The 21048-nt window shown below is 38.2% G+C and overlaps 1 protein-coding gene and 1 pseudogene across 1 annotated transcript in view; one reads left to right on the top strand and one right to left on the bottom strand.

Annotated features, from left to right (window-relative positions):
- Positions 1-21048, top strand: part of AGBL3 (ATP/GTP binding protein like 3) — a 103412-nt gene that overhangs the window by 43070 nt on the left and 39294 nt on the right. Inside the window, exons 5-6 of the mRNA XM_037836108.1 lie at positions 7730-7834; positions 19907-20045. Coding sequence (XP_037692036.1) covers positions 7730-7834; positions 19907-20045 — 244 coding nt within the window. The remainder of the gene's footprint in view (positions 1-7729; positions 7835-19906; positions 20046-21048) is intronic.
- On the bottom strand, positions 18823-19318 carry LOC119534076 (annotated as a pseudogene).

Genomic DNA, 21048 nt, shown 5'->3' with positions numbered 1-21048 from the left:
TCATCATGGCCACGTTCTAATGGTCTAAGTAAGCTACAAGGCCAGCTAAGATTCAAGGGGTGAGGAAAGTGGTGTTCATACGGGGATGGGAGGAGTTATGGCAGCCATTTCTGCAACCAACCTACTATGGTCCACCCTCTGGACACAATAACTCATATACTTCTCACATGTAAAATAGACTCACCCCCTCCCCAAACCCCCAAAGTCTCATCCAGTCATGGCATCAGGCTTGACATCCGTTTTCTCATGAGTGATGTACGGAAGTGAGTAAGGCTCCTTAGGTGCGGCTCCTCAGGTGTGGTTTCTCTTGATCCAAAGACCTGGAAACTGCCTGAAGAGGTTAGGGAAGTCATCTGTATTACTGAGTTTTCTGATTCCCTTCCCTCCTCCTCCTTTTGAGGCCTTGACCCTTACTGGATATCCAACTTCTTCCACTGCCTCCACCCCATCATCCACATCCTTCACATAACCTTTTTTGTATAGTTCCTGGGGAACATTTAAGATATGTTTTGAAAAATCATTTTCCTGCCAGTTCACATGAAGGCCACTGCCACTCCATGGAAGAGTTGGGGTACCTGCAGTTACAGCCACGACAGAAGATGCAGTCTTATCCCCCAAAGCCCACATGGCCTGATTTGGAGGATGCATGAAGGCAATGCCGTTTTTCAAGAGAAGTTCCAGGAGCCTGGGATTCTCAGAAGCATGACCTCAGCCACCCCAAACGCCTTGTACTGGGATCCTTTTAATAATATCAAGAATTAATTCTACATTTGCATAGTTGCTGTTTGATCCTCCAGGCATAGGCACATAGTGATCTGCCATCTTAATGTATTCTGCATTGGCTTTAAGGTCTTCAGGCGTGACCCTGACAACAAATTGGATTGCTCGCTGATTCCAAAACATCTCATAAGTCCACCGACGAATAGACCATATGCATTTCACTACTGCAGTGCCATTGTTGGCAATAATCACTTTATTTCCCCCCAAACAAGTAACAAATTCTGCTGGAGAAGCCACAGTGAAATCTCACTGTGAATCTACTGTCTTTCGGTCTCAACCTTCCTTTACTAGGTGCAAAGACATACTGGACCTCACATGTAAGACCAAGCTGTCCTGGAGACTGGAGATCCCCAAATCAGAGAGCATATCTGAGCCAAGAGAAGCCAGTGACAGAGAGCCCTCCTTCTCTTCCAGTAGGTCCAGCTTCACCAAGTTGTTGATCTCATCCTCCCAGTTATCTTAAGACACAGAACCAACTATGAATCTGGAGTGTTGTTTCAGCTCCAGAGGTTTGGCCAAGGGGAATGGCTCATCTATTATTCCTTCAAAATAAGCTCTGAGAGATCAGGGTGGCGTTGTCCTGTGTCTGGCTGCCGGAAGGTCTTGCGCGGAGGAGGCAGTGCTGGCGGAAGGAGATGCCAGCAGCTCTGGCGATGTCTGACAGGCTTGCAGTACCAGGCCAGACCCATGGGGAAGGGGCGGGCTTCACGGGAGCCGGCCCCGCCCCATCCCTACTTTAGTGGGCAAGCCCCATGAAGTGACTACCTCCAGAGTTACTTGAGGCCGTTCACCTCTGACCTCGCTCAGGTCTGCGTCCTCTTGCTTTTGATAAAAAAACAAAAATGGAAGAACTTTGTAACCTAAGTGAGAAAAGGTATTTTTAAACAAGTTACGTGAAGATGTAAATAAGATTGCTATGTCTATTTTTAAGGGCAGTTTAGTTTTATATATCAAGATTTAAATTCACATATCCTTTGATTCAACATTTCTACTTCTAGATATCTAAAGATATTCACAATCATAAATAGACGCAAAGCTTATTAAAGGATGTTTACTGCAATATAAATAAACTATTAGAAGTGAAATGACCATCAATAAAGAAATAACTATGATATCCATCAGTGATCAAATTTTGGCAGTCCATATCAGGGAACACTATTCAACTGCTGAAAATAATGAGGGAGATCAGTGTGTAACAAGGAAGAAAAATCCCTAAGGTATTTGGTTAAGATGGAAGTAGAGAGGGAGGCAAATTGATGACCAGTATGTATAGAATGACACCATATACATTGTGGTTGACTCCCAAGCATTCATTCCATCCCAACTGATAAGTCTAAGTCTGTTAGTAATGACATTTTCTGGCAAGCTATAATTGGTTCTGAGGTGGGCACATAGCCCAAATTGTCCCAGTCAGATGAAGGAAAGGACTTATATTTCATGGTTTGGAGAGATACAGGTTTTGAACAAAGCCTTGTTCTACTGGCAACCACATGGTTTCCATTTTATAACCACATGGGATCCAGTCATATTATGATCTCAAAACTGAGGCTGACAGTGGAGAGATAAACTGATTGTATCATACCTAGAGTCCACTCTGCTGCTGAATTTCTAGATGTGTGAGATAATAGATTTTCATATTGTTTGAACCAGTTTGTGTTGAGAATTTTTGTTATTTGTAGCCAAATCATCTGAACTGGATGGTTAAGAGAAAGACTGAAAAGGTAAACACCAAAATATGGATATTTATCTCTGTGAAGTGAGATTATGAATAATACTTCTTTTTGATTAAGTTGTTCTTTTAATTTTTCTATGGTAAACATGTTTAATTTTTAAAATTACTCATTAAATGCATTCCAAATTAAGCATCTTGAATGCAGAACTTTTTTTATTCCTGGAATTTTCTCCAGTTCTTAGGCATCTATTTTATAAGATCACTGGTATAGGCCATGTATCAATGATTGAAAAGTGAGACCAGTCAAAGGTGAACTTGATGTCAGAAAGTCCACAGTATCCAAGTGAAAGAAGAGAAATAGACTGATTCTCAAAATGTGGTCCTGGGTAAGGGTAGCTTGATAAACTGCAAAACTGACCCTAATGTACAAGTTCTTCTCCAGTTTTAATGATAGAGTTTTATGTTTCTTTACAATAAGAACTATTTATTAATAAATATTGAGTTAGAGAGAACCTAAGATGGCAGCTAAGTGAGACAGGGCAAAAAAACACCTCCGTGAAAAACAGTAGATAAAAGCCAGAAAGTGACCCAGAACACCAGTTCCAGCGATGCAACAGCCCGGACAAGTTCTGCTAAATCCACAGGACTGTGCATTTGGTGAAACCAGGAGTCTGCGTTCTGAAACAAGTGAGTGAGCTGGCTGAAAGTCCGGCAGCCATGCTGCGGTGTGGGGAAACCGTGAGTTGGCGTTTGGAGATGGACTAGTTCTTTTTAAAAAAACAAAACAAAACCCGGGAACAGCTGCAGATACGGCAGTGAGAACCACACAGTGAAGCGCTCCAGGAACAGGCTGTGCCGACGCCTCAATATCTGACGTGTAAGATAGGCCTTCCCACACCCGCTGCTAATTGTCTCGGAGCCAGAAGGGCAGAGGGGAGCCAAAAAGAGAAAGAAATCGCGCCCCTTGCAGCCATCTTCCCGGCGGGCTGGAGACGCTCCTGCCCAGGGCATGACCCACAGCCCAGAGCTGCACCAAGGGTCCCAGTGTGACGGGGAGTGTTTCCCACAGCACTGCACACATGCCACAATAGCGGCGGCCGTGGACAGTGGCCTTTAGTGTTCCCACAGCTAATTGTCCCAGAGCTGGGAAGGTGGAGCTGTGCAAAAAGAGGGAAATTGACATGCCCCATTCAGCCATCTTTACAGCAGACTGGGAACAGCCCAGCAGCCCAGGGATTCCCTGTAGGGCCAGCGTGCACTTGTGATGTGGCTCAGCCTTCCCTCAGCAGAGATCCTGGAAGAGCTCAGCTGAGAAGGGGGACCTGCTTGGAAATCCCAGGGACCCTACGCCAATACCAAGGACTTGTGGGTCAGCGGCAGAGACAATCTATGGCAAGAATGAAACGAAGGCTTAGACTCTTGCAACAGCCTTAAATCTCTGGGAACATCTGGGAGGTTTGATTATTAAAGCTGCCCTGTCTTCCTAGCCACTAAGACACATGCCTCTCATTTAGGACGGACAGTACCAACAACACACCCAAACTTGGTGCACCAGTTGAACCCCACAAGAATCAGACCCCCACACACCACAAAGACAAAGTTGGGGAGAACTGACTTGAGGGGAATATGTGACTCGCAGACGCCATCTGCTGGTTAGTTAGAGAAAGTGTATGCCACCAAGCTGTAGATCTGACAAACTAGAGACTGGTGTTTTTCATATTCTGAAAGAACCCTATCAAGTAAAGCAAATGCCAAGAGACCAAAAAGAACAGAAAATTTTACAGCATATGAAAAAACCAGATGATATGGAGAACCCAAACTCAAACACCCAAATCAAAAGATGAGAAGACACAGTACCTAGAGAAATTAATCAAAAAACTAAAGACAAACAATGAGAGCATGGCACAGGATATAAAGGACATAAAGAAGAGCATGGCACAGGATATAAAGGACATGAAGAAGACCCTGGAAGAGCATAAAGAAAAACTTGCAATAGTAAATTAAAAAATAGACGCTTTTATGGAAATAAAAGAAACTGTTGACCAAATTAAAAAGATTCTGGATACTCATAGTACAAGACTAGAGGAAGCTGAACAATGACTCAGCATCCTCGAGGACCACAGAATGGAAAATGAAAGAACAAAAGAAAGAATGGGAAAAAAATTAAAAAAATCAAAATGGGTCTCAGGGATATGATAGATCAAATAAAACGTCCAAATTTAAGACTCATTGGTATCTCAGAAGGGGAAGAGAAGGGTAAAGGTCTAGAAAGAGTATTCAAAGAAATTGTTGGGGAAAACTTCCCAAACCTTCTACACAATATAAATACACGAAGCATAAATGCCCAGCGAACCCCAAATAGAATAAATCCAAATAAACCCACTCCAAGACATATTCTGATCAGACTGTCAAATACTGAAGAGGAGCAAGTTCTGAAAGCAGCAAGAGTAAAGCAATTCACCGCATACAAAGGAAACAGCATAAGACTACGTAGTGACTACTCAGCAGCCACCATGGAGGTGAGAAGGCAGTAGCATGACATATTTAAAATTCTGAGAGAGAAAAATTTCCAACCAAGAATAGTTTATCCAGCAAAACTCTCCTTCAAATTTGAGGGAGAGCTTTAATTTTTCACAGACAAATGCTGAGAGATTTTGCTAATAAAAGACCTGCCCTACTTCAGATACTAAAGGGAGCCTTACCGACGGAGAAACAAAGAAAGGAGAGAGAGATATAGAGAAATTTAATAGACATATATAGAACATTACATCCCAAATCACCAGGATATACATTCTTCTCTAGTGATCATGGATCTTTCCCCAGAATATACCATATGCTGAGACATAAAACAAGCCTCAATAAATTTAAAAAAAAAATTGAATTTATTCAAAGCACATTCTCTGACCACAGTGGAATACAAATAGAAGTCAATAACCATCAGAGACTTAGAAGATTCACAAATACCTGGAGGGTAAAAATGAGGTGGAGATGAAAACATCCCCAGATAATCAAAAGCTGAGGGACTTCATCACTAGTAGATCAGCCCTATAAGAAATGCTAAAGGGAATTGTGCAGGCTGAAAGGAAGGGACACTAAACAATTGACTGAAACCACATGAAGAAATAAAGATTTCCAGTAAAGAGCACATGGTAAATATAAATACCAATACTACTGTATTTTTGATTTGTAACTCCACTATTTACTTCCTACAGGATCTAGAATACATAAACTGTAATTATAAATCAGTGGTTTTGGACTCAATGTAAAATATGTAATTGTTTGACAAGAACTACATAAAGGTGAGGAATGGAGGAGAATAGGAACATAGTTTATGTGTCCTATTGAAGTTAAGTTGGTATCAAAGAAAAACAAGATTGTTATAGATTTAAGATGTTACATTTAACCCCCACGGTAAACACAAAGAAAGTGTCAGAGAAGATGACCATAGCGATGAAAAGTAGAGTATGGGTTACTAGAAGTGGGGGAAGGGGCAATGGGGAGTTAAGAAATGAGTGTAGAGTTTCTGTTTGGGGTGAAGGGAAATTTCTAGTAATGGATGGTGGGAAGGTGATGGCATTGCAACATTCTAAATGTGATTAATCCCACTAACAGAATGCTAGGGAGGGGTTGGAATGGGAGGATTTAGGCTGTATAAATGTTTCCACAATTGAAAAAAAAAAAAAAACAGTCTAAATAGATAATGACGATTAAATGCCAAGTATGATCCTGGATAGGATCTGAGGATGGAGGAGAGGAGGCTCAAAGGGACACAGTTGGGACATAAGAAATAAAAAAGGAAATATAGAGTGTAAGCTTTGTATCAATGTTGAATTTCTTGAACTTTTTAGCTGCGCTTAATGGGATTGCATAAAAGAACATTCTTGTTCATGGGAAATGTATATGTGAATTATATTGTTTGTTCAAGGATGTGTGCAGCTTGCTCTCATATGTTCAGAAGACAGAGCAATAGATGATGGATGATAGGGAGGGAAAGAAAGAAATGGTGTGACAGGATGTTAAAGTTGGTGGATCGGGGTATTGGGGGAGGAGTATTGGGGTATGCTGGAGTTCTGTGTATGGGGTTCGTATTGTTTTTGCAACTGTTCCTGTAAGTTTGAATTTATTTTAAAATAAAATAAAAATAAATAAATAAATATTGAGTTAAACTTAAAGATTAGCATAAGGAAAGATTAATGAAATCTCTAATTCTGTCTGTAACTGAGAAGTCTGCCTGCCATGCAACTTTTGATAATAAGCATGCACATAGGCAAAAGCTGAAATTCCCAAAAGTTCTCAGAACAGATGTTGTGGGAGTGCATTTTTAATTTTGGCTTGAGTTGATTAAGGTTTTCAGTTGGTGAGAGTCTCACTTTTTAACCACAATTTGCTGTTTGTTTAGCTTTGTTATCAATTTAGTTGCTTGTATATTGTTCTGTTAACCCTACAATATGCCATGATGCATATTTGCATCAATATTCTAGTCTATACTTTTCCTGTGGCTAGCTAGACTCGACCCCTATTCATTATGGTTCAAATTTAGCCTCTGTTGACTAAGCTGATGTATACATAATCCCCAATATGTTTGTTGTCCAATAATACTTATTCCTTATCACCAAATTCTTACTCCACTAAAATGTGGGAATGACTAGGGTAGTAAGCTATGAAGTCAGTTTTTTCCCCATTAAATAGGTCATGGTCAATAAGATTTGAGCAGTGATGTGGACAGCTTTCAAGAAATTCGGTCCTAAAAAAGATGAAGAAGAGAAGAGGAGGAGACACCTCCTATACCTGATACAGCTAAAAGAGGTTTTGGTCTGAGGCAACCTCCCTTTCTTTGGGGAGATAGGAGAAACTTGAACATGTTTATAAGCTTAGGGGACAACGATTATTAAGCAGGAAGCTGAAGATGTAGGGAAAGGGAGGATAAAAAGTGGAGCCAGATTCCTAGAGGTAGAACAGAAAGGCATCAAGTGCTCGGGGGAAATAGAAACTATAGTCTAAAATCTGTAGAGCACAAAATAATCTTGAACTACTGTGTATGTATAATTTAGAACAAGGTGCAAACGAAATGTCATGGTTTCTGTTACAATGTGATGATGTTGATTATTACTTCCAGTGAATCCTTTTTAAATCAAACCCTATATAAAACACTAAATTTTAGCTAGATCTATCAATGAATAATTTGAAAATATGCAGTAAAATTTTCGTGTTTTATTTTGAAGTCATAGTCAAACGATTCAAATGATGCTTCCCTTTTTTTTTTTTTTTTTTCCCTAGATTGGTCTCCTTATCCCGAGCCAGTGTATACTCCAACAGGCCTAGAGATGGAACCCCTTTATCCGAATTCCAAGGAAGGCACTGTGGTTTATCTAGCAGAAGACGGTGGGCACATAATGAAACATGTTGCTGTAAAATATAATTTGATACCTGAGTTAATCTCTTAGTTATATGTATTTTGCTGTTTATAGTAGAAATTTCAGATTATCAGGCAGTTCCTGTCCCCATAAAAATGTTTGAATTACATACTGACAGAATTTTTATTTAATGCCAGTTATATTCTTGAAAGTGTACTGCAGTCTGTGCAGAATTGCCTTAAAACAGTATTTTGGCCATTGGACTGAAAAGTTATATTTAGAATGAAGTATGCTTGCATCAGTTTTCAAAGATAAATGCATTGGAATGCTCTGCAACCATTGTTCCCTGTCTCCATTTACAGGTCATATTCATGCCATCTTTCAGAGGTTTTTCTTTTAATTTCATGCCTGCTTGATGCATTTTTTGGGGTTGCCATCTTTAAAAGAGAGGAAAATACCCTACATTGAAAATAACATTTTCAGAAAAGTTCTTAACACTTGAGAACACTACTTGCACTTTGAGAGCACTATTAATGCAAAATTTCATGTCTGCTTTCATGATAGATTATGATAATAATAAAACATAGAAGTTTCAGCTTATATCCTAAACTGTACTCCTTCTGAAGCACTAATATGAGGAAGTATGGGACTCCTGTATAATTTTGGTATCAGAATTCTGTAGCCTAGAGTGTTTTCATGTACTAAAGATAACTTCCAGAGAGCATCTGTAGAGTATTTCATTTAAAGAGTTGGCAAGACAAAGAGAAATTCAAAGAGATTGCTTCCTATAGAGTAAGAAATTCTAGAAATCATATACCCACATTTGTATTTTTAAACAACTGGAGTGAGAGAAGCACCTCTGATTTTTAAAATGTGATTTTAAATATTTACATGGCTAACCTGCCTTAGAACTTCCTCACCTTACTTAAATGAGGTCTGATAAAAAAATAAAATAGGTGGATATAAGTGAATCACCAGGTGTTATCAGGAGTTAGATGACATACTCAGCTAGAGTAATTTAAGAGAGTTTAGTGAAAGGATAACTTACCAAAAATTGGGCAGAGCTAAGTGAACTAACAAGAGATGGTGAAGCAACATGGGACCATAACAGAGCAGAATCATTATTTCTTCTAGGCCTGAAAAGGTAAGAACACAGAGTGGTTTTCAGACTTAAAGAGACCTGTCATTGTAGGAGGGCAGTTCCCAAACAGTTGTGGCTTTTAGTAAAGGAGCACAGATAATTGCCAACCCATGGCATTGAAACGAGGGAGCCAGAGGAATAAATAACCCAATCTCATTCTCCTTCCAACGTCCTATGTTCTACCAGTGACTCCCATTGTCCAAAGCCAGAGAGCAAGACCATAAAGACCATAAAGATCAACATCCTGAGGCACACATAATGTGGAAAAGATTAGAGGATCAATCTGGAGATAAAAGCAGAGAACATCCAGCTCAGTCAGCATCACTTAATTTTTTTTTCATGCCATAGTTGGCATAAAATTGTGAGCCTGTCAGTGGGTTGAAAGGAGGGCTATAAAAACAATGTTAAAAAATAAAAAATTCTGTAATACCTGATTTTCAACCAGTATATTAAAGATTATTTGGAAATAGTAATCCATCATTTTCTGATTTTACAAACAAAACTTAGAAAAAGGCAAATTTCAGTAAGATGTGAATTAAACATCAGTAAAAATTGAATGTTCATATAAAGTTGAAATCCTAGCATTGAATACTGGGGCTTGTGACATTCTATGTGACAAGAATATTTTAAATTTTGGTTAAATTGAGGTAAATTTTATATACAGTGAAATACACAAATCATTGCTGCACAGTTTGATGGGTTTTGAACAATATATACACCCATGTAACCAACATCCCTATCAAGATATGGAACACTTCCGTCACTCCAGAAAGTTCCCACTGCTCCCCTTCTAGTCAGTCCCCAGGCCCAGGCAACTACTGTTCTGATTTCTATCACCATTGATCAGTTTTGCCAGCTCTTCAGCTTTGTATAAATGCATTCCATTTATTATGAATGTGTCTGGCTTCTTTGACCCAGCTTAATGTTTTTCAAATTCATACATGTTGCGTGTATCAATAATTGATTCTTTTATATTGCTGAATAGTAAAGTATTCCATCATATGACTATATCAGGATTTATTCATGGGCATTGGATTGTTTATAGTTTGGGGCTGTTACAAATAAAATGGTCATAAACATTCATGTGCATGTCCTTTTGTGGATATGTTTTAATTTTTCTTAGCCAGATACCTGGGAGTAGAATTTGCCAAGTCATAGGGTAGGTATAAGTTTAACATTCCAAGGAATTATTTCAGTGTTTCAGAGTTTAAGTAGCTGCCCCATTTCACACTCTCAATAGTAGTATGAGAGTTCCAGTTGCTTCACATTTTCTCTAGCTTCTAATAGGTCACTTTAATGGGTATGAAATGGTATCTTATGAATTTAACTTGCGTTTCTCTGATGACTAATGATATTGAGCACCTTGTAATGTGTTTTTTGGTCATTTGTATATCCTCTTTTGTGATGTGTTCTGTAAATTGTTTGCCCATTTGCCCATTGTATTATTCTTTTTTTTTAATGTTTATATATTCAAATATAAATCCTCTGTCAGATACATGTATTGTGAATATTTGCTTTCAGTCTGTGACAGGCCTTTTCGTTTTTATAACAATGTCTTATGATGAGTAGAACCTTTAAATTTTGTTGAAGTCAATCATAAACTGTTTTACTTTCAAGATTAATGCATTTGGTATCCTTTCCAATAAATCTTTGCCTTCTCCAATGTTACCTATATTTTCTTCTAGAAACTTTATTGTTTTAGCTTTTACATTTATGTCTGTGATTCATCTTGAATCATTTTTCATGAATGATTTGGAATAGGGTTCAAGGTGTATTTTTTCCCACCTGTTTATACAATTGTTCCATCACCAAACTGTTGAAAAGACTATCTTATCCCCCTTTGACTTGCCTTTCCACTTTTATTGAATGTCAGTTAACTGTATATATGTGGATGGTTTCTAAATTCTTTATTATGCTCCGTTGATCCTTATGCTGATACCACCATATTGATTATTGTAACTTTTTCTCCGACAGTCTACTTTGTCTGAACTACTTTTGGTTAGTATTTGCATGGTGTATCTTTAACTATCATTTTATTTTTAACCTATGTATGTTTTATATTTAAATTTTTGGGTCCTATCATTTTGCTTTTAACCTATATATGCTTTATATGTAAATTTTGGGTGTAGACAGCATATGGTTGGGGCTTGTTTTATATATAATCTGAAAATATGTCTTTTAATTGTTATATTTAGGATGTTTATATTTAATATAATTATTGATGTGGTTGGATTAATAGTTACCATCTTGTTAGCTCTTTTCTGTTTGTTCCATCTATTCTTTGTTTTTATTTGTCCTTATTCTATCTTCTTTGAGATTAATTTGAGTATATCTTACAATTCTATTCCCCTCCCACTATAATAATAATCACTGTGTATATCTGTTTGTAAATTTTTTTGTGATACCCTTTTATATATATATATATCTTTAATCAGATTCTACCTTCAAATAATACTATGCTACTTCACTTGTAATGACTTTTATTCTCTGCTTGCCTTCAGTATTTTCTCTGTTTAGATTTTCAGTAGTTTGAATGTCATATGCCTAATGGTGTATTTTTTGGTTTTATCCTGCTAGGTATTTATCCTTCTGTTGTTTTGAAAATTCTCAGCCATTGTTTCTTTAAATACTTCTTCTGACCCTATTTCTCTCTCTTTCCTTCTTCTAACATATGTTAGACCATTTGATATAGTCCCATAGTTCCTGAATGCTCTATTCCTTTTTGTTGTTGTTGCTGTTGTTTTTCACTCCCTTGTTTTTTAATCTTTGTGCTTCATTTTTGGCAATTTTTATTGACCTGTCTTCAAGCTCATTGATTCGCTCCTTGGCTATGTCAGGTGTACTGAAGAATTCATCAAAGACATTCTCCATTTTTGTTACTGTGTTTTGCATTTCTCACATTCCATTTGATGCTTTGTTAGAGTTTCCATCTCTCTGCTAAGAGCCTTTAACATATTAATCATAATTGAAAGTCCTTGTTTAATGGTTCCAACATCTTTTTAATATCTGAGTCTGGTTGTATTAATTACTTTGCCTATTGACAGTGTGTTGGTTTTTTTATTTTCCTTGCTTTTTTGTATGCCTTATAATTTTTTTGTTGTTGAAGTCTGGACATCTTGTGCAGGTCAGGAGAGACATAGGAAAATCATTTTTATGCCTGGAAATGGGTGCAACTTTCCAGGTGCTAGGCCTTTAGTGTGTGTGTGGTGGTGGTGGTGGTGGTGATGGTGTGTCTGTTTGCTTGATTCAACTTAGTCATGACTTCAGCTAGTTTTAGATTTGTTGTTGGTGTGGTTACCTTCAGTGCACCAAAGGTTTCAAGTTCCGCCAGTAATACCTTGTCTTTAGGTTGGGAACAGAGGAAATTCCACCAGTATTACCTTGTCTTTAGGTTGGGAACAGAGGGTTTTTCTCAGTTTCTCAGTTTTAAGTCTTCCTTTTACTCTGCACATCAGAGATGGTCCCTCAACTCTCTTGCTGCTCTCCCATCAGTAGACTTCGTTTCTTGCTCCTAGAGGCTTGTTAACCTGGTGTAAGGTGATGGTACGACTTTATCAGTTGCTCTGATTAGGCCTTAGTCTTATCACAAACTGTTCTCAGGATTGAGGCCTTCTCAGTGCTCCAACACCTGCAAGTCTATGTCTGGTCCCATTTATTCCTGCCACTCCATTAGTAGAGAGTTCTTTTTCTATTTCCTTTTTTATAGTTGGTAAGTCTTTTCACAAGTGCCCTAAGAATGACAGTGTTTGTTGCCTTTACCCCTGCAATTTAAAGTTTTTGTCCATGGAGGAGATAGGGGAGAATGATCTGGGCAGAGTTTTGTGCTTTTCCTGCAGCAGCTGCCTTTCCCCTCCCCCAGGCCTGCACCATAAATTATGCTTTCTCAGGACTCTAACCAGTCTTTTTTGTGAGCACTCAGTAAAGTCTGTGAGAAGAGACTGGAAGCTTATGTCTGAAGCCTCCAGAGATTCTGTATTCTCTTAGAGGTCCACAGTTGGCCTTTACCAATTTGTTAAAATTTTAGCTGAATGTTTCCTGCTAGTACCCTGTGGCATCTGCCCAGATAAGCTAGTGCTCGTGTCCCATCTCTCTCAGATTTTGGATTTTATGGTTGCCCTTTGTTTTAGTTTCCTGGCTGCTAAAACAAATACCTTACAATGGGTTGGCTTAATAACAGGAATTTACTGGCTCATGGTTTCAGACACTAGAAGACTTGCTTCCTTCCAGGGTCAGTATCTTCTCACTGAGCAGCAATCTTTGGGGTTCCTTGGCTTTTCTGTTACATGGCAATACACATGATGGTGTCTGTTGTTTTCTCTTCTGGGTTCTGTTGACTTCCAGCTTCTGGCTGCTCCCTGTGCTTTCTCTCTCTGTGGCTGCCTCTGTAAGGCCCTGTAAGGCCTCCACTAATAGGATTAAGAACCATCCTTATTTATTTGGGCCATATTGTAACTGAAATAACCCCATCAAAAAGTCCCATTTACAATGAGTTCACACCCACAGGAATGGATTATGTTTAAGAACATATTTTTCTGGGATATACAAACTCCTGGCCACCACAACCTGCAACCTCAGCTCTCTGAAGAGTTCAAGAAAATTTGAATTTGCAGTTTGTCCAGTAATACTTTTACATTGTTATCCTGATGGGAGTGATGCTGTTTACATTGCTTTTTATCCTAAGCAGAATCCAGAAGTCAGTCTCTAATTTAAAACTTTTCTTCTTTTCTGACATTTAAAACTATAGTATACACATTTAAAGCCATACAATTTCTTCTAAGAACCTACTTTCACATCATCCTACAAATGTTGATATAGTGTGTGTTTTCATTGTCATTTGGTTTAAGGTATTTGCTAATTCTCTTCTGATTTTTTTGTTTGACCTATGGGTTATTTAGAAATGTGCTGCTGTGTTTCTAGACATGTAAAGATTCTCTAGGTATCGTATTATCATTGAGTTTTAATTTAATTCCATTGTGGTCTTTTGAAATTTAATAAGACTTTTTTTAACCCTGCAAATAGTCTATCTTGGTGAACATTCCATGTGCGTTTGAAAAGAATGTGTATTCTATAGTTGCTGTGTGTAGTACACTATACATTTCAAGTCGGGGAAGTTGGCTGATAGACTTCAAATCTTCTATATCCTTACCAATTCCTTGTCTACTTTTTCTATCACTTGCTGAGAGAGGAGTGCTAAAATTTCCAAGTATGGTTGTGGGTATTTTGTATTTCTCTCTTTATTTCATGTATTTAAAATTTTTTTTTATTGTGATTGTTCACATATCATACAATTATCCAAAGATCCGAAGTGTACAATCTGTTGCCCCCAGTACCATCATACAGCTGTGCGTCCATCACCACAAATAATTTTTGTTCAATCTTTAGAACATTTTCATTACACCAGAAAAGAAATAAAGACAAAGAAGAAAAAAAAAATAAGAAAGAAAGAAAGAAAAGGGAACTCAAATCCTCCCACTCTCATATCCCTAACCATTGTTGACTCGTAGTATTGGTATAATACATTTGTTACTGTTTATGAAAAAATGTTGAACTACTACTAACTGTAGTATATAGTTTGCAATAGGTATATATTTTTTCCTTATATGCCCTTCTATTATTAACTTCTAGTTGTAGTGTCATACATTTGTTCTGATTCCTGAAAGAGATTTCTAATATTTGTACAGTTAATCTCAGACATTGCCCCCCACAAGATTTAACCTCCAGCTTTCCTTCTGGTGACATACATGACTCTGAGCGTCCCCTTTCCACCACATTCACACACCATTCAGCACTGTTAGTTATTCTCACAATGTGCTACCGTCACCTCTGTTCATTTCCAAACATTTAAGTTCATCCTAGTTGAACATTCTGCTCATACTAAGCAACCGCTCCCCGTTCTTTAGCCTCGTTCTGTGTCTTGGTAACTTATGTTTCATGTCTATGAGTTTACATATTGTAATTAGTTCCTATCAGTGAGACCCTGCAATATTTGTCCTTATGTGTCTGGCTTATTTCATTCAGTATATTGCCCTCAAGTTTTCATCATCAATCCATTTTTTTTTAAGATGGTTTTGTTCACACACCATACATTCCATCCTAAGTAAACAATCAGTGGTTCCCTGTATAGTCACGTATTTATGTGTTCACCAGCCTCACCACTATCTATATAAGGACATCTGCATTTCTTCCACAAAGCAGGAGGAAGAGGCGTCAAAGAAGGTAGAGAGGCAAAAGAAAAAGAAAGAGAAACAAAACAAAGCAAAACATGACAGCTAGGAAGCAGCAAAAGGAAAGATAACCTTAGATCAAAGTAGAATAAAGAGTCAGACAACACCACCAATGCCAAGAGTCTCACACCTCTCCCCTGTGCCCCCCTCTTATCTGCATTTGCCTTGGTATATTGCCTTTGTTATATTAAAGGAAGCATAATACAATGATTCTGTTAATTATAATCTCTAGTTTATGTTGATTGTATTTTTTCCCCAATACCTCCCTATTTTTAACACCTTGCAAGGTTGACATTCATTTGTTCTCCCTTGTGAAAAAACATATTTGTACATGTTATTCCAGTTGTTGAACACTCTAGGTTTCACTGAGTTATACAGTCCCAGTCTTTATCTTTCCTCTTTTCTTCTGGTGCCCCACATGCTCCTAACCTTCTTCTTTCAACCATGTTCATGGTTATCTTTGTTCAGTGTACTTACATTGCTGTGCTGCCATCTCCCAAAATTGCATTCCAGACCTCTCACTCCTGTCTTTTCCTATCAGTCTGTAGTGTTCCCTTTAGTATTTCCTGTAGGGCAAGTATCTTGTTCACAAAGTCTCTCATTGTTTGTCAGAGAATATTTTGAACTCTCCCTCATATTTGAAGGACAGTTTTGCCAGATATAGGATTCTTGGTTGGTGGTTTTTCTCTTTCAGTATCTTAAATATATCACATCACTTCCTTCTTGCCTCCATGGTTTCTGCTGAGAAATCCGCTCATAGTCTTATTAAGCTTCTTTTGTATGTGATGGATTGCTTTTCTCTTGCTGCTTTCAGGATTCTCTCTTTGTCTTTGACATTTGATAATCTGAATATTAAGTGTCTTGGCATAGGCCTATTCAGGTCTATTCTGTTTGGAGTTCGCGGCGCTTCTTGGATCTGTAATTTTATGTCTTTCGTAAGAGATGGGAAATTTTCATTGGTTATTTCCTCTATTATTGCTTCTGCCCCTTTTCCCTTCTCTTCTCCTTCTGGGACACCAATGAAAGGTACATTCCTGATTTTCATTTTGTCCTTAAGTTCCCGGAGACATTGCTCATATTTTTCCATTCTTTTCTCTGTCTGTTCTTTTGTGTGTAGGCTTTCATTTGCCTTGTTCTCCAGTTCCTGAGTGTTTTCTTCTGCCTCTTGAGATTTGCTGTTGTATGTTTCCATTGTGTCTTTCATCTCTTGTATTGTGCCTTTCATTTCCATAGATTCTGCCAGTTGTTGTTTCAAACTTTCAATTTTTGCCTTATGTTCACCCAGTGTTTTCTTTATAGCCTTTATCTCTTTTGCCATATCTTCTCTAAACTTTTTAAATTGATTTAGCATTAGTTTAAATTCCTGTATCAGTTGAAGTGTAAGTTTGTTCCTTTGACTGGGCCATAACTTCATTTTTCTTAGCGTAGGTTGTAGTTTTCTGTTGTCTTGGCATCTGACCTCCTTGGCCACCCCAATCAGGTTTTCCCAGATGAGAACAGGCTCAGGTCCCAGAAGGAGGAAATATTCAGTATCCAGTTTCCCTGATGGTGTGTCTAGAGGATTGACACACCCTGTGCTTTTCTGCCCAGCAGGTGGCACCTGTCAGTCTGTAGCTCCTGACTGGTATAAGGAGGTGTGGCCTGTGGCTGTTTTCCCCCAGACTCTGGGGTCTGGTTCTGAATGGAAGGCAGATAGTAGAGCTGGGCACAACCTCTTTCCTCTTAGGGAAGATACACCCGCAGGGAGTTTTCATTTGCATTTAAGTGGGTTCTTTGTCTCTCTGACTGCTGTCTCCACCCTTGTCTGGGTCAGAGTGCTGCGAACTGAAAATGGCTGAGGCTTTCTCCATTGTAGAGCACTGTGAACTAAAATGGCTGAGGCTTTCTCCACTGAGCCACTTAGGTTGAGAGTTAGAAAAGGTGACAGAGAGCACCCTTTCAGGGCCAGTCTATGGCCCCATTTCACCCGCCGGCCAGAGACAGCACATAGCCCTCTGGGCCCCCCCTCCTGGCGCAGAGAATTCCCCTGGCTCTTCAGGGTCAGTTGTCACTGAAAGCCTCTGTCTGCTTGTTGAGCATTTGCAGCTTTCATTGAGCAGTCCATGTTTGCCAGTTAAAACCCCAGTTGGAGCTGGACTAAGGAATATTTGCTTGTTCAGACAGTGCTGCTCTCTATCACAGCTAGGCTTTGCAGTTTGGGCTGCCATGTTGGGAGGGGGCTGCCAGCTTCCATCCGCTGTTTCTACTCACAGATTTCATGCTGCAGTCTCAGGCATTCGTCCCAATCCAGGTTGGTGTGCAATGTGTGGACAGTCACTGTTGTCCCTGATGTGTGGACAGTCACGGTTGTCCCCCAGCAGTTATTCCAGATCATTTACTAGTTGTTACTGGTAGTTTATTAGTTGCTCTGGGGGGACTCACTAACTTCCACTCCTCTCTATGCCGCCGTCTTCTTCCATCAGCAATCTGATGATTTTGTGCCCAGATTTGGGTATCTGTATATTTATACTGCTTGGAGATTTCTGAACTTCTTGGATCTGTAGGTTAATATTTTTTCCAAATTTGAGAAATTTCTATTCATTATTTCTTCACACATTTTTTTTCTATACCATTCTTTCTTTACTGTCTTTTCGAATTTCAATTACACATATGGTAGTTGGCTAGACATGGCTGACATGTCCTGCATATCACTGCATCTTTGTTCCTTTTTTTCTCTCTCCACTGCATCCTTCAAATTGGATAATTTTCATTTACTTGTTTTTTAGTTCACTGATTCTTTTGCAGTCTTTGATCTCTCTTAACCCATCTAGTAAATTTTTCATTTCAGTTATTGTACTTTTCACATCTGGAATTTCCATTTTTTTTAATTTTTTATAGTTTCCATTTCTCTTTTGAAATTATCTGTCTGATTAATCGTTATCTCTATCTTTCGCTTTATGTCTTTGAACATATCTTCGAACTGCTTCTTTGTTAATTTCAGTGTCTGGATTATCTGTGTGATTGTGGATCATATTTTCCTGTTTCACTTTATGCCTTTTTATCATATGCTGGACATTGTAAAAGATGTGCTTATAGGGAGTCTGTATTATATTCTTTTTAAATATGGGTGTTGAATTTTGTTCTGGCAGGCTGACACATGAGTTTGCTGTGTTCAGTCTTGGTTTCATTTTTTTTAATATATAAGGGCAGGTCTGTTTTCATTTTGTCCTTGGTCCTGTGTCATGGCCCTTTTGGATATCAGCCTTATGCTTAAGGTGAAGCCTTTTTGGAGTCTCATTTAAATGCCTGAGATGAACAGTCAATTCTTTCAACTCTGGATAGATTGGAATTCTGATATATCCCAGAACTATATGTTCTCTGGTATCCCAGCTCTGTGGCATCCACTTTCTACTTCTTACCTTGTCTCACCCTGTGCCTATGTAACCCAGTCCTCAGCCAAACCAAGGGGAACCACCATTCAAATGCTGAGGTCCTTCCTCGTTGTACCTTTCTTCTTCTGGTACCCTGCCTCACAAATTCCAGCTGCTTTAGCAGCCCCCAAAACAGTCTTGCCTCCTCAGGTCATCAAGACTGTCATGCTTTTTCTTTTTTTTTTTTTTTTTTTTTTTTTTTAATATTTAGCAAATTTAATAAGCCATTAAAACATTCTGCTTTAATTTGCATTTAATTTATGATGAATTTATTCCCAAGCCGTAAGTTTTTGTTTCTTCAGTTTCTTCTGGGATATCTTTTTCTTCTGTGCAACCTCTTCTTCTGGTTTAGGAACAATCTGTTCTTTCTCAGTAAGGATCATCTCAATGTGGCAGGGGAAACTCATGTATGGGTTAATCCGACCATGAGCTCTGTAAGTCCGGCGGCACATCTTGGGGGCTTTGTTCACCTGGATGTTCTCAATGACCAGAGAATCTACATCTAAACCCTTAAGTTCAGCATTACTTTCTGCATTTTTAAGCATGTGCAACAAAAATTCAGCACTCTTTTTGGGCCATCGACCCTGCGTCCAGCCCCACTGTTTGGCCTGGGCACACCTACCAACACCACCGTTGTAACGACGGAATGGCACACACTGCTTCTGTAAAGTGACATGTTTCAGATACTTGATGGCTTTTCGAATATGCTTACCCTTGATGGCCTGAGCAGTTTCTCAGGTGTTATTTTGTGGGGTTTTCAGGGTCAAGTGAGTAGCGAACCATTTTCAGAGATCACCTCACACTGCTTACGGGAAAAGGAAGGTGTCATGCTATTCTTAAGTGTCACCCTCCCTCAGCTGTCGTCCAGAAAGTATGCCCAGGCAGAAAGCAAGAGATACACATGGGCTCGTGCCTTTCAAGGACACTATATATTCCTGTTCTGTCTCTTGTCCAAATGCCTCAGAACAGTTAGCTCATATTTTTTTTGTCCAGTTTTATAGTCATTTACAGTGAAAGGGCAATTACCAGACCAATTACTTCATCATGGCTAGAAGTGGAATGAGTGTTTATGTTTAATGTAAGAAGTATATGAATTTATTTTAGGCATTGTCATTTTCATCTAAAAATGCTTAGACTTTCTTACTCCATCACAACTCTATATAAATTTGTTTCAAATTACTTTAAAATTTTTGATCCTTAGTATCATTTCAATTGTACTGTAGCTTCAAACTATTTTCAGAGTATAGTAGCTCCAAATTACATCAAGAATAGCATGTATACTTTAGATATGGCTTGATATCTCTATGGTCTTCTTCTTTTGTCAGCTTACAAAGAACCCTGTTTTGTATATTCCCGAGTTGGGGGTAACCGAACACCCTTGAAGCAGCCTGTGGATAACTGTGACAACACTTTGATGTTTGAAGCAAGGTTTGAGAGTGGTAATCTACAGAAGGTAGTCAAAGTGTAGGTTTTAATTACTTTTATTTGAGGACCTAGCCTATCAAGTATTATTTTCTGTGAAACAAAGTTCTTAGTATCCATAACTGAACTGTAATTCCTTACAGTATAAATGCTAATTAGAAATTATTACAGGATGTGTAGTATAAAAGGTCTGTATTTAAATAATTTTTAGAACTATGAGTTAAATGTGTTTCTGTACTGTTCATTTTCAGTATGCTATTATGCATCATGAACACACATCCACACATACAGCTTCTCAAACTCTTTAATGGAATAGTTCTTGGGATGAGTGTTCCATAAAATATGATTGGTAACATGCTTCCCAAGGGCATTTTATCTTTTAAAAAAATGATCATGAGAAATTGTAGACATACACTAAAGTAGAGAGAGAATAGTATAATTCTGTATTAATTAGCATGTAGCATATCGCCTAGATTGATCAGTATCAAGATTTTGCAAGATTTTTTTCATCTGTTCCTAGGTCATTCTCTTTAACTACACACATGTGCATGTACGCATGTGCAAAGAACCTAGTGCTGATAGAATAGAAAACTACCACTTGGGGAAGAAAAAAATTCACAAATGATCAAGAAGATTGCTATGTATATAAGTAAGATTCCACTGAAATTATTATTTTTGCCTTTACTTGAGTATCTTCAATGTGCTAAAAATAAGGGGTACGAAAATTTAACAAACACCATCCTTATACTCAAGTTTAAAAGTTTGTAATTTATGAGATCATACTAATTTATATGTTTTTCAACATTTCTCAATGATACTTATTTCAGATGCTTAGATTTAAAATCTAGGTGAAAATACAAATATATATCTGAGAAACTTTGGACTTTTCTTCAATTTCAATAATTCTTTAATCTTTTATTTTCTAGGAAGTATAATTGGATTGAAATATATAATTTTTTTATCAAATTCACATGTTTTTATGTGTTCTCTTGAATTACAGAGGAACACAAGTCTTTCTTTACAATTAGTATAGAACAGTTTCTTA

Source organism: Choloepus didactylus, chromosome 5, assembly GCF_015220235.1.
Source record: "Choloepus didactylus isolate mChoDid1 chromosome 5, mChoDid1.pri, whole genome shotgun sequence".
Taxonomy (NCBI): Eukaryota; Metazoa; Chordata; class Mammalia; order Pilosa; family Megalonychidae; genus Choloepus; species Choloepus didactylus.
This window is presented reverse-complemented; position numbering and strand designations above follow the sequence as displayed.